Source organism: Malus domestica, chromosome 02, assembly GCF_042453785.1.
Source record: "Malus domestica chromosome 02, GDT2T_hap1".
Taxonomy (NCBI): Eukaryota; Viridiplantae; Streptophyta; class Magnoliopsida; order Rosales; family Rosaceae; genus Malus; species Malus domestica.
In genome coordinates, this window is record NC_091662.1 from 33,274,352 (window position 1) to 33,291,944 (window position 17,593).

The 17,593-nt window shown below is 37.7% G+C and overlaps 1 protein-coding gene and 1 long non-coding RNA gene across 2 annotated transcripts; one reads left to right on the forward strand and one right to left on the reverse strand.

Moving 5' to 3' along the window:
* Positions 1 to 6,745: 6,745 nt before the first annotated feature.
* Positions 6,746 to 8,295, reverse strand: LOC139190595 (uncharacterized). Its single transcript, XR_011574916.1, has 2 exons — positions 7,882 to 8,295; positions 6,746 to 7,100 (listed from the first exon to the last, which is right to left on the reverse strand). It is a non-coding gene; the product is annotated as an uncharacterized lncRNA (long non-coding RNA).
* A 3,154-nt stretch (positions 8,296 to 11,449) lies between these two features.
* On the forward strand, positions 11,450 to 12,814 carry LOC103407409 (carboxylesterase 15-like). The gene has a single exon (XM_008346339.4). The coding sequence runs from the start codon at positions 11,535 to 11,537 to the stop codon at positions 12,558 to 12,560; it is 1,026 nt and encodes a 341-aa protein (XP_008344561.2). The 5' UTR covers positions 11,450 to 11,534; the 3' UTR covers positions 12,561 to 12,814.
* Positions 12,815 to 17,593: the final 4,779 nt, after the last annotated feature.

Genomic DNA, 17,593 nt, shown 5'->3' on the forward strand with positions numbered 1-17,593 from the left:
AAAAACAAAAGAAAAGAAAAAGAAATAATATATGTATGAGTGTCTCGGCCCAGCAGCAACAAAAGGCTCAAGCCATAAGCCACAAGCCCAATCCGCGATCAAGTCCAATGCTCACAAATCAGGCCCATTTCTCATTTATTGCAGCATTGCTCAAAGCAGCCCATCCAAAATGAAGCCCAAGTGCAGTCGAATCTGCCCCAACCCGGAGTGCAACAGTTTGGTGCCTTGCTGGCCCAGCTAAGTTTTGGAACCAAATGTCTTGGGCTATGAACCCATCACCATCAGCAGCTAGAAGTTGCAGAGTCGAAATGGGCCAGGGCAACGCCGTGTTTCTCTGCTGATACTTCCGCCTCCAATTCCAAATATAATCGGACCATTTCCATTCAGGTGGATGAGGAAATAAAGGCAGTCATCAGCAACGACCTCTCTGCCAAATTTGCTGCTCTCAAGTCCCCACCACTCACGGCCTTGGCGTTCGCTCCGTCACCATCTGTGTTTCCTGCACTCCCTCGGAGCACCTCCGCCGTCTCTGCTATTGCCGTGCCGTCCGATTCATCATCATCATCACTGGCGAGTCCCGTACCTTCGTCCGTTGATTCGCCGCGCCTATCTTCTTCTCTCATTCTGCTTTACTCTATCTTCTCTCTCCGTCTCTCTTAGACGCACAACAATGGCGTCGTTTACTCCAGGACCAGCTGTTTTCGCACCTTCCGTGGTAGCACCGTCAGCCACAGTACTTAATCTCCCACCACACCAACTCCAAATTGCCAGCATGCTGCTCTTCCGTATCAAACACCCGCGTATACCGCAACCCGATCAAGGTCACCCTCATCCTTCTCCGTCTTCATCATCAAGGCCAGACCCTACATGGTTGTTGAAAATCCTCCACTGCATCTGCACCTCCGCCATGGCTGCTGCCTCCGAATGTGATTGACAAAACCAAAGTTTGTCAACTCACACCCAGAAACCTCATCCGTCTCTTGCCTCCTCAGGCTTCAACTTCGCTGCTCCGTCAAGTTCCACCCCTGCAAAGCACCATATCTAAAGAAAGAAAAAAAATATATATATATGTATATATAATAAAAAATATAATAAAATAAAAGTTGAAGGGTTCATGATGGTGGTGGGTGTGAACACCACCGAAAGCAAAAAATTAAAATTAAAAAATGATGGTGGACGACACCATGTGAAAAAATAGTAATATAAAAAATCATAAAGTCCTTTGGTACTTCTGGCACCATGTGCAAACTATATATATGTATATATATATCATGGATTGTGCATCTGGCACCATGTAAAAGAAAAGAAAAAAAAAAAAAAAATATATATATATATATATATATATATATATAAATGAATGGTGGATCAGCACCATGTGAAATATATACAGATGCACCATGTAAAAGAAAAGAAATATATATATATATATATAAAATGAATGGTGGATCAGCACCAGGTGATATATATATATATATATATATTGAATGAAGAAAGCCTCATTTATTGATTTCTCTGAAAATTTGCAGAAATGTACATTTTACATCAGTAAAAAAAAAAGAGCAAACAGGATGGAGCCTTCACGAAGGTTACTCGTGTGAAGCCTCATCACTCGGCGGAACTCCAGGAAGAAGATGAGTCGGAGGTTGATCATTTGGAGCTTCATTACGCGGTACAGCCCCAGAAGACGAAGGTAACTGTTTTTGGAGCAAACACACAAACCTCTGATGATCAAGTAAAATCTGACCATCAGATTCCTACATCTGGTCAATCTTCCTCTTCATGTTTGTAGCATAGTTATGTGCGAGCCTGTGCAACTATTTATTCTCATGCTTAAGCCCTCTAATCTCCTGTTTGAGACTTATCACTTCAGCCACCAATGATTCAACTTGACGGGTTTGAGCAAATAGACGTTGGGCCATATTAGACACAGAACCTGCACACTAAACATTGAGAGCCAGAGAATCCTTAACAGCCAACTCATCAGACCGTTTGGAAAGTAGTCTGTTATCTTTGGGAGTGATAAGGTTTCTGGCCATCACCGCAGCGGTCATATCATTCTTCACCACCGAATCCCAAACGGTAAAAGGACCAGTAAGGGATATGAAGGATGGGCGCCATATATTGTCTGGAGAAGGCAGGACTGCCTCTTCACCAAGGTTCAAGTCAAAACGACGGTCGGAGGGTCCAGACATTTTCAAAGGTGTTGAAGAAAGAAGAGGTCGGACAAATCAAGATCTTAGAAATGCAAGAAAGGAGTTTCTACAAGCGAAAATTCAAGTGTGCTTTGAAACGAACTGTGTGCCTCTATAAAAATCAGCACTAGACGGAGCTCAGAAATCGAAGAGGCAAGCTCAGAAATCGAAGAGGCACTTGCTTTCCCAGACACGTCAGCACCCGTCACACGCAAACTCAACTTTGCGGAAATCATGGGCAATTTGTCGAAGCGCCAATCCCAGATATCGAAGAGGTGCTAGTCTTTTTCAGCCTCGTCAACACCTGTCACATGCACACTCAGCTTGGCGAAAATTACAGACAATTTGTCGAAGATTTCTGATGAAGAAGAAAGCACGTGAAGTGATACTGATCAATCACTCAATGGTTACCGACACGAGTGAAAGAATAGTACCTCTACAGGTATTAAAGCACTTCCTATAACTATCCACATTCACCATCCATAACAAGGCAAACATACAGAACCTTTCTTCATCTCTGAGAATGCCTTCCTAACAAAGCTTATCGAGTCACTCATTATTCCTTATTCCTTGAGGTACATCTGCAAATAAATGACACCAAAGCAGAAGTATCTCATATCACTAGGGTAAAAAGTAAGAGTATCTCATATCATGCTTTCTCTATGTCCTTTCCTTTGTCCTTGTTCTTACCTGCAAAGACAAGGATAAAGAAAGCAATATGCCGAAACCTCCACTCAAACTCGGGTAAGGAATCGACTACCTGGAACCTTTGCCTGGTTGTTTACCTGGTATTGCTCTCGAGTACTTGTCTTCAGCTGCTGATGTACTTCCGAAGAAGATGCCACATTTGCCTCGAGAACAGATAAGGTAAGTGAAAATGATACCTTGCAGCATGTGGAGACAACATGCATAAGAAACAAACAGAGAAGAATGCAGCCTACACAGTCAACTCAGCAGAAGGAGTCTGAGTTGAGGAACTCAAGAAGCTACCACATCTGCCTGGAGAACAAATAAGGAAATGCGGCATGCACAATCAACTCAGCAGAAGGAGTCCGAGTTGAAAAATTAGAGAGAAAGAAGGGGTCTGAGTTGAATCCAAGAGCTCGAGAAGCTTCAACAACATATTGACGGCACCATCGCCAAAGAGCAAAGTCTCGCTGTGCAACGCTATCAAATCGCCACTTCTTCGAAAGCAAGAGTATTTCAAATCATGATTTCTCTCTGTCCTTTTCTTTGTCCTTTTTCTTACTTGCGGGACAATGAGAAATAAAGCAATCAACCAGCACTTGGTATCAATCTTCCGATCTGGAACCGACTGCCTGGAACCCTTCCCTAATTGCTCACCTAGCCGTGTTCTCGAATACTCATCTTCAACATCTTATGCTTCCTCTTCGTTTACCACATCTGCCAGAAGAACATATAAGGTAAGGGAAAATGATACATTGAAGCATGTGGAGACAAGCACAACAAAGCATGTGCCGATTCATCCGCTACTTCTTCAAAATCAAAAGTATCTCATATCATCAGGGTTGCAATCACTCTGGTGGAGGACTCGTTTTGACCCTTAAATTCTTAGGTCAACTCGCTAGGCGTTGTGGGCTGCACGTGCCGATTCACCACCCTTGAATCAAATCCTTAAAGATCAAGTCACCAACTGGAAAAAAAGCCCATCAATCTTGAAAATCATACCGTTGACCAAACTGCTCATGTGTGAATTAGAAAGATTGAACAAAACAACAAGTCATCACCTTCACCTCGTGCCTGCTTGCCATGTGTTCGAGTCAACCTTCAAGAATCAAGCCTCAACGGCCCTTGAAGAAGCTTCCAGCCAAATTCAAGATCAAGCCTCGACGGCCCTTGAGGAAATCACAAGTCCGATTCAAGATCAATCGTCCACCACCCTTGAATCAAATCCAGTTCAAGAATAAGCTGAGGAAAGTCAACAATTGGAGGAATCCAGAAAATCCTCCAACCCAGTTCAAGATCAAAACTGTGGAAAGTCAACAAAGCACAAAAAACAAATACGTGCCAATTCATCCACTGTCAAAGCCAAAGATCATCTACCACATGAAGCTCCAATTTCAACCTTCAAGATCAAGCCTCGACGACCCTTGAAGAAATTTTCAACCTTCAAGATCAAGCCTCAACGGTCCTTGAAGAAATCTCCAACCCAATTCAAGATCAAGCCTCGACGGCCCTTAGATCGACATCTACATTAAGGGACTTCAAAACGTATCTCCTACACGTGACAAGCACATGTATACGACGCGCCTTGAAGTGGGGGCATTTGTAGACATCGAAATTTTGGTAAATAAATGTTGACCGATAAATCAAAGTTTCAACGCTTATGTATTACATAAATTTTACATGTAGCGTGTGACTTGACGAAAAATTGAAATGAGTCGGAAAAGTCATCAAACAGGACACGTGTCAACACCTGGCAGAAACGACTTATGTCATCTGGAATATTATATTCAATATTAGGCCTTGGAAAATTCTATAAATAGAAGCCAATTTCATTCATTTCGGGGAACCAATTCATATGACACCAAAACCTTGAAGCTCTCAAGCTCTGAAACTTCGAAGCTCTCAAGCATCCAGGTTCCCGAAGAATCAAGAAAGCCCTCTTCGTTCTTCGTTCATCGTTCTTCCAAGATCAAGCCCCGACGGCCCTTGGATCAACAATCATCCACCTTCAAGATCAAGCCCCAACGGCCCTTTGAAGAACTTCCACAAATTCAAGATCAAGCCCTAAAAGCCCTTGAAGAACTTCCACCAATTCAAGATCAAGCCCCGACGGCCCTTGAAGAAAGTGTTCATCGTTCATCATTCGTTCATCCTAAGATCAAGCCCCAACGGTCCTTTGGATCAACAACGTCGACAAATCCACACATCCAACCGTCCTTTAAGATCAAAGCCCAAAAGCCTTTAAAGGTCCGTTCATCACCGTTATTCAAGATCAAGCCCAAAAGCCCTTGAATATCCGTCAATCATTGTTCTTCAACATCAAGCCCAAAAATCCTTGAAGATCCATTCATTACCGTTATTCATGATCAAGACTCAACGGCCCTTGAAAAAACGCTCATCCTCAAGATCAAGCCCCAACGGCTCCTTGAAGATCCGCTCAAATCCACCTTCAAGATCAAGCCCACGGCCCTTGAAGAACGTTCATCCTTAGATCAAGCCCAACGGCCCTTTGGATCAATCGCACATCCACAAATCAACACCTTACGGAGATCGAATCAGATGATCAAATTTGAGAGAGATTGTAATCCAAAATCATCAAATACATATATTATTTTGTGCACGTGTTCTTGTCTCGTTTGTTTCAGGAAAATTTCATGTTCACAAATTGGTTTTATCTACTTTGGAGCAGGTTGTTTAAGTTTTGATCTCTTCGTTGTTGTAATTGGTTGTATCTTTGTTATGGTTGACATCTGGTAGCTGCCTTTTGGCCTTTCATCATAATTTGCTTTGATTAGAAAAAAACAAAATTTGTCTACGATGTGTTTGAGAAAAAGCCTTAAAGAAAAGCTCTTAGCTTAATTACTCTTAACTTAGGAACATTATATGTTTATTATGTGTTTAAGGAAGCATTAAACACAAATTTTTAGTTTATTTACTCTAACTTACCAATATGATATGTTTATCTAGTGTTCAAGGAAGCCTTGTAGAAAAATTCTTAATCTATTTACTCTAACTTAGCATCAGGATGTTAAGGACAATAAACATTGGATTTTATGTTGATGGATGAGTCATTCTTGGACTGGATTCCAAGTGACTAGAATCTCCTATAAAATATGAATCATCAGTTTCCAACAATACAATATTGTATTGAGACCAATGAACGAACTTCTTAGTCCTTAAGGTTTTGATCCACTATAACCTAAGAAAAACAAAACTGTCATCACTAAGAAATTATTACTTTGCTCTAAAAAAACATCCACTCCATGTCTTCCGAAGCCAATGGTTCTATGGTCCTCAATTTTTCGTATTAGTTCAAAGTATCTAACTGGATAAATCTCAGGTTTCTTCACAAAAACAAGAAACAACAAAATTATTAAAATTAATTGGATTTACATTGTACAATTTAGAATAAAAATCTATTTCATATCTCTCAGGAGAATCCAAAAAAACAAATGTGAAATATGTTCCATGTTGTTTTTTCTTATGTAGTCATCTGTCAATATCGCTACCATATACGGTGTTGTGTTGGCATTCGCTACATGAGTTTAAGAAGTACAAACAAAAAAAGAAAAGGCAATTTACAAATGAGTGATCAGTGAAACAAGAAAAACATGTGTGTGTGTGTGTATACATGTGGAGCTTGGTTCCTTCTCATCCAACATATCGTGCACTTTTTTATTTGGCATGTTTTCGGCCAATGTACCAGGAGGCCTATTGTTCTTGAGAAACTGATGAATGTTGTCATATTTTATACGAGATTCTATTCCAACAATAATAAGACGCTTGGAATCCAGTGCAAGAATGACCACTCTATAAGTATAAAATTCAATATTTATCGCCTGTGTCACCTTGTTGCCAAGTTGGAGTAAACCGATTAAGAATTTTTATTTAAATCTTTGCTCAAACACTTTGACAAACATATCCTTTTGCCAAGTTGGAGTAAACAAATTAAGAATTTTTCTTTGAGGCTATTCCTCATACATTTTTTTGTTTTTTTGTTTTTTTTATGTCAAAGCAAATTTCAAAAAAAATAAACATCAAAGTTCAAGTATGCCATACCTACAAGGCTAAAATAAACATTCTAAAGTCCAAACTTCAAAAAAAATATTTCACTTAAAATAAACATTCTACCTAAAATCATAAATTCAAATAAAAATTCAAGATCCCATGTCTTGCACATACTTCTTCTCTTCAAGCTTTCAAGTTCAACACCTAGGCGGTCTAAGGGACAACATAACACAAATATAATGAGATCAACTCAAAAGAGCTAAAATATTGAAGTTCGCACTCCCCAAAAAGAGATTGTGAAAAACAGATACATACATATACATACATATAATCAATCAAGTATTATACGACAAATCAACACTCTTACAATACAATTCTTAGTAATGTTTAATAGCTTCTTCACAAGGAGATTCTGTTAAACAGAAACATCTATATATATATATATATATATATATATATATATATTAACGTCATTCATATAAAACAAGAATATGGAAACATATGGATGTTATTTTAATCCAAACACACGAGGAAAATGAATCAATGTAAAACACAACCTGTCCAACCTTTCTTGGCCACTTCTCAACTTTTAAAAGATCAACGGAGCCTTCCTATTGGATTGGTAAACAAATTTGAATGATTACTAAGCTGTCCTCAGTTACCACCAATAGTCAATGATGAACCTATCAAATATCAATTATTTGATTACTAAGCCATCACCTACAACTGGAACAGGTCTTTTCAAATTTCAATAAAAATGAATCCTTCCAAATGAATCCCTCCCTCTACCCCATTCCCAAGTCTTTAAATTTCAATACAACCCTTCGAGATTGGTTAACACGATGCTACTTTTATAGGAGGAAAAATTAATAATTCATATCGTTCGAGTTGAATGAACAAATAAATAGAACAGAAAATTAAAACGGATAAATCGCTGCTACTTTTATATGATTCTCTAATTTGAATGAACAGAAAAGTGAGCGGAATGACTAACCTTTTGGAATCGAGGTTGGATCTGGGATGTCGAAAGGGTCGAGAGGAAGCTCGCAGGTCGCGAGGGAGGACTGAGGGAGAGCGATTCTGACCGCTGGGCTAAGGCGTGAGTGAGCTGGGATTGAGAAGGTACACAGGAAGAGGAGAGGATGAGGGAAGGTGCTGTGAGGGACTCTCACAACGAACTGAACGAAGTAGGGTTAATTTCAGAAAGAAAGAAAATCGATTGTTTTCTTAGTAGGGTAAAAACAACATCGTCTTTTATATAACTTCCGTTCAGTTCCGAAACTGAACCAGACCATTTCGATTTGGTTCAGTTTTTTCATTTTGGTTCGGTTTTTTCTTCGATTCGTTTATTTCAATTACAGTTTGGCTTTCAATCCGATTTTTTCAGTTTTCGGTTTTTCGAACTCAACCCTATTTTCCATGCTATGTGTCTGATTGGTTGGAGTGTGTCATTTGTTAGATGCAATAAGAAATTATTTTTAGGATGCTGAAATATCTTAAAAATACTTAAGAACAATCGTTAAGATATTATTAAATTAATAATATCCTAAGAATATCTTTCGAGATTTTTATTTCTTTGAACAAATTAACAAAGGAGATGTCTTCTACCCGGAAAGATTAAAGGTAGGAATCTGTTTTCTACATTTAATTTATTTGTCATTATCTCATTGTCTTTGACAGCAGAATTTGAGAAAGTTGTAGTCTGCAGTTTAAGGCTTTTTGGTAGTTGAACGGATAGTAGAATAAAATTGAGTATCACTAATTATTAAGGGCATTCTCGATAATAATGAATAAAAGTTTATTCCATAATTTTACAGATTATTCTTTGCTCCACAAACCCCCTCTTACTAAGTGATTTGATGAATCGACATGCACTATCTTTCTAGTCTTATGTAATGGCCAAGTCAACTAAAAGGGAAAAATTAGGAATTCTAGATTTATAAATAAAATGATATGCACTATCTTTCTAGTCTTATGTAATGGCCAAGTCGATATGCACCTTGGAGATTAAAATTTTAAATTAAATCTACAAATAAAACCTTCTAATTAAAATAGAACATGAATAAGAAATATGAGATAAAAATGTAATTTCATACAACCAAATTTTGTTTTTTTTTTTCAAAGCTTCACCTACATGTAATCCTAACATATCTCTAATTAAAAAAATTAAAAAAATTGTTCTGCTCCCATATTCTCTATCACTCTCTTCCTCTCTCCTTCTATTTCAAAAAAAAAAATATATATAAATTCTCACACACTTTATGTGTGCCCATATGCTAATATGATTTATAAAATTTAGTCGTTCTAACTTTTCTCAAGTTTCAACAATCAAAAGAAAAAAACACAAAAACAGTATAAAGTGAGACTAAAAACTAGAAAAGAATGATTATCAACGAACCCTTTAAGATTTTTACGTGCAAGAGTTCACCATCATTTGCCTCATAAAAAATAGAAGTTTTCAAAGGAGTGACTTTCATAGCCACATCTCATACAATGTTTCCATTCTAGTAGTTTAAATAAAATTAGCATCAATCCAAAAATTCGTTTAAGCAAATGATTCCCCTATCATGTGAAAAATTAGCAGTTAACTTGATAGTGTAACAGACCGATAAAAATTTTGAAGAGTTCTGTTCACCGGAACATTTTGCCCGTAGCTTTGCCGTTTTAATTTTTAATGGATGAGATCGGTCTGCCATGCACAACCAGCACAAGTGGCAGCAGCCCACCATCATTGCCATGCTGAATGTCCTTATCTATCCTTCAGCTTATTCTGGGACATAAGTCTATGTCTGGGTTGATGATTTGTCAAATCTGTACTGAAAAATGTTTAATACTACTCCGAAAGTTTAAACTATTGCCACGTTCTCCTCTTTTATATTTTCTAAACATTTTTATGAAAAAAAACAAAAAACAAAAAACACTAATAAAAAGAATTTGAAAATTTTAAATTTTAACGATAATGATAAAATAAAGAACAAAGTGAATAGTATTAAAACTAATTTTCAATGTAAAAATATGATTTTTTTTTTTTAAATGAACAGTACCAAAAGATTTTCGTTAAAGTTCCTGAACAAAAACACGTCTGATTATATGCGGTCAAAACACAATAATATGTCACAGGGTTCGATGACAGTTCAGATTATACTTACTATTTTAGTTAGATATAATAATTTGTTATCTGATAATACTGATTGAATTAGTTAGAGTTTTAGAGTAATATCAGACTAAAATTTGACTATTTAATAAGTATTGTAGATTGTACCAGATAAGAGATTTTTAGATTGCTATCCCTTTTCGTTCATTGCTCGGACCAAATTAAAAAAAAATTAAAAAAGAAAACCCAGGTCGTTTTCTTCCTTTCTACATCATCTTTCCCACCAGTAAACCCCATTGATGAACCTTCCAATCTAGTAAAACCCACCTCTTACTGAAGAACACTACAATCCAAGCTCCAAATCCGAAAACTTTTTAATTTCCAGGAAACATGATCCCGATTGATTGAAATCCACTCTTCAAAATCTAGCATTCGGATGCACATGAAAAATGGCAAAAAAATTGCATGTAGATTGGGGTCTGCATTAAAAATATCAAAAAACCCAGAAATCCCAAACGGCAGACAAATTAAAAATTAAGCCATGAAGATAGACGAAGAAAAACTTCGGTTGGACAAGAAGAAGATTGAACATAGAAGAAGCAGATTCGCTAGAGCAAGTCCATCGGTGTCAACTCAGATTCGCCAAATGATTCAACATAAGAGCAGTTTCACCCCTAAAAAGTCATCTGGGCAATAGAGAATTCAATTCCCTGAATACAAACTCTATTCTTAAATTGAATAATTAGGCAATTTGTATTAAAATATTTTTTTTATAAAATAATAAAAATAACTTATTTTTAATTTTGAATAGGATTTTTAAATTTGAATACAATTTTGTGAATAGATTTTTAAGTTTATTTGCAAGCATAAGTATGTGAAAATTTTGTAAGAAAGATTAGTTGAAAGTAATTGCAAATATTGCAATGTGGTGTAAGGCGGAGGATAATGGTTAGATATATATATTTTTTAATAATTTTTATTAACTTAACTAATCTGGATCATTAGACTACAAAAATTTTGAAATTCCATAGCCTAGATTTTGACATGTGCCCAATGGTAACATTTCTGTTTTTTTCTTTTCATTTTCTAATCCAAAAAACTTAGACCGTTGATAAAAAATAAAACAGTCCAGATTATGCCATGTCATCTAGCCATTGGGGTTAGATTTCAAGTTTTTTTTTACAGTTGGAAATTCAAAGGCCCAAAAAATAGTCATTGGATCCAACGGCCTATAGAATGAGCCACGTCGCCCCCTATCTGGACTCCATTAGTGCGCCTACCGCACTGCACTCTTGTCGGAAACACGCATCCACGCACGCGTGTCTTCCACAGGTCTGGCTCCCAAAAAAAAAAATCCCTTCACATGGCTGACGTTAACCTTGCGTCACATGTTCAACTAATTAATAATACGCTATAGTATATAAGCCTCCTTATCATTTGGGTTCACACATATGGCATATCCCGTATAAATTGGTTGTTTAATCCAAGCTCTCTCACATTCCAACCTTTTTATTTCTTGAGTAAATTAAACTAGTTGCCATATTACCATCACCATGGTCAGTGAAAATAAAAGGCTAGTCGAGGAGGTGTCTGGTTGGCTAAGAGTCTTTGACGATGGTTCAGTCGATCGTAGGTGGACTGGACCTCCTGAGGTCCAGTTCATGGTGGAGCCTGTGGCGCCCCATGATGAATTTGTCGACGGAGTTTCCACAAAAGATGTTGTGGCCGGCAAATCATCTGGACTTCGCATCCGACTATATTTACCGAAGCGAAAGCCGGAGGATGACGACACCAAGCTACCAATAATCCTCCATTTCCACGGGGGTGGCTTTTGCATGAGTCAAGCTGATTGGTACATGTACTACCACATATACACTAAACTATCTCGCTCCACGAATGCCATTGTAGCGTCTCTCTATCAGAGGCTCGCACCGGAGCACCGTCTCCCGGCTGCCATTGACGACGGCTATTCCGCTCTCCTTTGGCTCCGGTCATTGGCTCGAGGCGAGCAAAACGAGCCACTCCTCAGCCACGCAGACTTTAACCGAGTGTTCCTTATTGGGGATAGCACCGGAGGGAACATAGTCCACCACTTGGCGGCTCAAGCGGGGACTGCGGACCTGAGTCCCTTAAGAATTGCCGGCGGGATTTTAATCCACCCCGGTTTCGTACGAGCGGAGCGGAGCAAGTCGGAGTTGGAGCAACCTCAGTCACCTTTCCTTACCCTAGATATGGTGGACAAGTTCTTAGATTTAGCCCTTCCAGTGGGGTCCACCAAGAACCATCCCATAACTTGTCCGATGGGTCCCGAGGCCGCACCGTTGGATAATCTGAAGCTTCCGCCGTTCCTTCTCTGCGTTGCTTCCAAGGACTTGATGGTAGACACGGAAATGGAGTACTTTGAGGCCATGAAGAAGGCCGACAAGGATGTGGAGCTTCTAATCAACGAGGGGGTGAGTCATAGCTTTTATCTGAACAAGATTGCCGTCGACACTGACCCGGACACAGCCGCAGAAACTGAGCGTCTGATTGCAGGGATCAAACAGTTTATCAAGAACACTACGATTGAAGGACTTTGACCCTTTTGATTGTTTCAGACTGCGAATATCTATGGTAAAATTAGCCATATATATATGTTCATGATTCTCACTTTTGTGTTTAATGAACTTTTAGCTATATTTATCATATGACGTTTTAATAAAGCATTTTATGTTGTAAAATATTATTTTATCTCTGGGTTAGTATATGTAATATGTTAGTTAAGACTTTTTTTTATGTAAATTCTAAGAATACTCTAATGAGATGAAAAATGATGCTCTAATTTCTCCTCTCATTATCTTTCTCATCTCTCTCTATTCTTACTCCATATTTTATTTTCAACACATTATTAGATGCCCCTATACAATTTTAGATTTTCTTTTGTACCAAGTTTCATTATCTATTATATTTTCCGAGTGCCCCCCCCCCCCCGGGCGCCCCCCAAACAATATTTCACGCGACCGTGATCGGAGGGTTTGGTAGGTAATCGGGTATTGTCTGGTTTTGGGTCGGATTCAAAGAAACCGTGCCACTCTTCGGCGAGAACGAAGGTGATGAGGAGTTGAGGGTTTTCTGAAGATAGTAGCTTGATGATGTTAGTTGCAGGGTAAGTCGACCAGGAAAGAACTGAGGGAGGAAAGGGCGAGTGCGATCCCAGATGTCAAAAAGGATACCTGGTCTGTTGGTCAGTGGCATAAATGTAATAACGCAAATTTAGAGGTCAAAATCGAAATATAATCACTGTAATTATAAACAATATATATGAACAATATTTCAAATGGGTTTTAGTATAAATTAAATTTTAAATTTATACCAAGTTTCATATCTATATCTACGGATCGCTATCACAGCTATACTGTGCTTAAAATTATTCATGGCTTTGACTTGCTGTGACAAACGTTGGGTTATTGTAAGTCCCCACTCCCCCCAACAACTCCCGAAGATACACAAATGTAGGGTTGCTGTAAGTCCCTCCCTCCCCCAAACAGACTACTACTTGTGCTTAATTAGTATTCCAACCCAATTGGCTTACGGAGACTAATATGCATGCAGGGATCACAAAGTTATTTAACCCTTTTATTTACCTGGATGAATCTATATCGTTTTATATCTCTCTCAACTGTATGTGTATCTACCATTTAACAGTGCCGCGAGTCAGTTAGAAGCCAAAACATGGACAATGGCTTTGTCTCGTCAAAAGAGCAGCCAGTTTGATGCAGTGTAGAATTTGTAATACTGCTGACCACGCGACTCAGGACTGCCCAGATAATAATGGCATGTTTTCGTTTTCTTCCCCTCGGATCATCCTTTTATTCACTTTGTGTTATCTAGTCATTGATTTGTTGATCCTTGTGTTAAAAGGGGTTTGGTTTCGTGTGCTCCCGTTGTAGTTTTGTTTGTGTTTTTCAGGTAATAGTAAAATACCGAAATTAATGGAGGGGAAGGGCGGGCGTTCAACTCACTGTGACGTTTTCGTGTCATTTATAGGAGACTTGGAGAAAGGTTATATTAATCTTGGTGCAATAGAAATGTTGCTCTTTCGTGACCAATACGTCACAGGTTCGAGTTGAAAACAATTCTTTTTGCAAAGCAAGAGTAAAGCTGCGTACAATAAACGTTCCTACTCGGACCCTTGCAAAGTGGGAAGCCTTGTTAGCTTATGATTGGCCTTTTTTTATAGTAAAATACCCAAATTATTGGAGGGGAAGGGCTGACGTTCAACTCATAAGTGGTCCCAGTTGCAAAGCTAGAAATCCTTCTCAGGAGGGGCCTTTAAGACATATAAAAGAAATTAGACTAAATATAGCAAATAATTAGTTGGAGAAAGTTTTACGCCTTTTTTTTTTATTAGCATAGAAAATTTATGAAACAAGAGTGATAGAGCTTCAAAATTTTTACGAAAAGTATTGATCATTATATCATAAAACAAAACTTTCTTACGAGCTTTAATAAAAAAAATAAAAAATAAAAAGTAAGATTCGAACAAAAAGTAAGGTCATAACTTAAAACTATTACCATGAGATATTAATTTCACCATAATTAATTGAATTTTACTTTAACTTGTATAGAACTTGTCTTATACGAGACCTGATCTATATATGGTGAAACAAAAAGCTAATTATAAGGTTTTGTTTAAAAAGCAAAACAAAAGTTGTTGACAACAACTTTCAAATTCATGGAATGGTGGAACTGTCAAACTGCATTGACCAATGCAATACAAGCTCTATATTGCCAAACTTAGCCGACAATAAATATATATAAGTAAAATTTCAGGATAGGTCTAGGCCTCACGGCCTCCATGTGACTCAGCCCCTGCTTGGTCCACTGTGATGTTTTCGCGTCATTCATAGGAAACGAGGGGTTGAAGTCGCAGATCGATTTTGTGCGTTGAAGTACAATCCTTCATTAATTTAGTACGTCATGTGATAATTACTTAAAGCATGTTGACTGTTATTACATGCTTGACGTTAACCCGAGAGTTTGTGCAGGCTTTTATGATTCTGCCCTTGTTTACATGATATGTGGTATTTGTTCAAGACGGGTCAATGGGGCTGCCCATACAGGTACTATGTCCCAAGGAATGCAGTAGTTGGCCTTGGTGTTGTGAGAAAGAGGGTGGCCACTCGGACCCTGATGACGACGAATGGATAGGAGTAGCTCTTGTGAAAGATTGTGGGACTTGTGGTGCTGTTGGCAAGCACAGGACAGAAGACTGCCCCAAAAAAAAGGGAACAGGGAAAATCCACCGGAAGACTGCCCTAAGAAAGAAGAAACGAACTTCAGTCCCAAGAAAGAAGACTGCCCCAGGAAGCAAGGAACAAAGATGGTTGGAACCGGCCAAGCAGGAGGGAGGTTTATATCCATGGATTTATCCCAACTTTTTTTTTTGTTGTCAAATAATAGATTTTGTTATATTAGAATCATTAAATGTTAGATAAGCCGACGGGGTTTAAATTCACTTCGTCATACAAGGACTCAACTTCTTTTCACCATTGTGATAAATGACCACTTTCAAATTTAATTCCAACTTCCCAACATCAGTACACGCCTTTTTGCTTCATACTCGCATAACTTTGAGAGTCCTTCCTGGTCTGTAATCACAAGATTCACAACTTCCAGTCCTGGAACCAGTGGCGAAGCCAGGAATTCTTGGGAGAAGGGGCGAAATTTAAAAACTTTAGGGTCCCGAAAAAATGTGAACATTCATTCGAGGTTTAAGTCTAGGATTTGCACGAAGATTATTTGAACTACCCGTAGGAGAATTTGCACTAACCGAAATATTCAAAAGAGGATTTGGACTACTCAAAATAGTCGAAGGAGGGTTTGGACAACAATATTATTTGAAGGATGATTTAGCACCGTTTCTCTTTGTATCGTCCTATTACTTAACTGTATAATTAGCAAAGTTTTAAAAGATGGAAAGCTCTAATCGGGCAATGGACATGACTTTACACTAAGGCGAGGGCCTAGGCAAATTTGAATAAATTTATTATATACCGTATAAATAATTGTCTATTTATTATATAGCTTATAATATCCAAAAAATATTTATTATAAAACGTATAATATATAAAAATATTGACAAATTTTCTTTATTACTTTGTTGAATTTGATGGTAAGAGAAAGAAAAAAAATAATGACGAGTTCGTAATATTTTACAAATTATTTTTTGAAGCTCGTATAAATTTATAATGAATTTTAAGATGAATAATAGTGTCCAACAAATGGCTTAAAAATAAGGAAAACTAATGAAAAGGGCTTGAAAACTTTGAGTTTTAATGATAAGGACAAAATAAAGGGTAAAGTGAATAGTAACATGATTGACTTTTTAGTGTAAAAATGTGGTTTTTCGTTAAAGTGAACAGTACCGGGTGCTTTTCATTAAAGTTCCCTAAAAAATATTGAAAGAGTGGTCAAATTAATTTGACAATAATTAAAAAATAAATCAAAGCAGGTTAAGTGGTGCCAATTGATTGGCCAATATTAAAAAAAAAAACAAAGTGTAATTAAGAAAGGTCACGTGGGGTGGGGTGGGATGGGAGAGAGAGAAAGTCTCTCTCTTCTTCCTTTCTCTTCTTCTTCGTTAGAACCAGTGTTCCAGAACTAAATTTCCAGTCTCCAGAAGCTGCAAAATGCAGTTCTTCGTTTCTCCTTTCTTTGGCTTAGGTTTTTCAAAAATAAGAGAGCACGCAATCAGCGTGTGCTGGGATAGAGCAGGGACATCCAAAAGGTCGAAAACCAGACGGAAATTCTTCACTTTCGACGTGACCAGAGGGGCGGAACCACCGCTCCTGGGCTTGATTTCCGGCGATGGGAGGGGCGGCCGCCACTCCTCGTCCTCACGTAGCTTCGCCACTGCCTAGAACATAAACAATCACACAATCGAATTGTGAAGACCTTACATAATTTTTTTTTTTTAGTACAACGATGTGTTTACACTAAGGTGAGGGGAGAGCTTGGCTAAGTCATACAATAGACAACCTAATTTGGTATCGAATTCACCTAAATGAAATACTCGACAAAAAAGAATAATAGAAAAGTGAAAATAAAAAAGGGTGAATTGCTAATTTAATTTATGAATTATCACCTTAGTGAAAATTAGGTTCCTAAACTATTTTTTTAGAAAAATTAGTCATTGAATTATAAAAATCTGCCAATTACATCCCTAATATTTGATTTGAAGCTACTATATTCAATACTCTGTCAGTTTAAGTCACGTTACTTGCATGAAACACCCATTGGAGGGTAGATCGGTAATTTGGCATATATAAATTGTGTATAGAGTTAGCTTTTGAGGGTAAATTAGAAATTAGATTCACAACCTATATGAAATGTTAAGGTCTTATAAGTGAGAAAAAGATGGTATTGCACTTTAAAGTGTGTCAAATGACTTAAATTGACAAAAAATTAGATAAAATAGCTTTGAATATAATAGTGTGGATGAAATTAACAATTTTTAATTAATTTAGGGATTTATTTACGGAAAAAATAATTCAGATACCTAATTTTCACTGAGGTGATAGTTCAAAGACTAAATTGACACTTCACCTAATAAAAAAATCAAAATGAACAC

Bases quoted from the DNA above. Each gene is read 5' to 3' on its own strand.
- LOC103407409 (XM_008346339.4), top strand. From the start codon at position 11,535: ATGGTCAGTGAAAATAAAAGGCTAGTCGAGGAGGTGTCTGGTTGGCTA.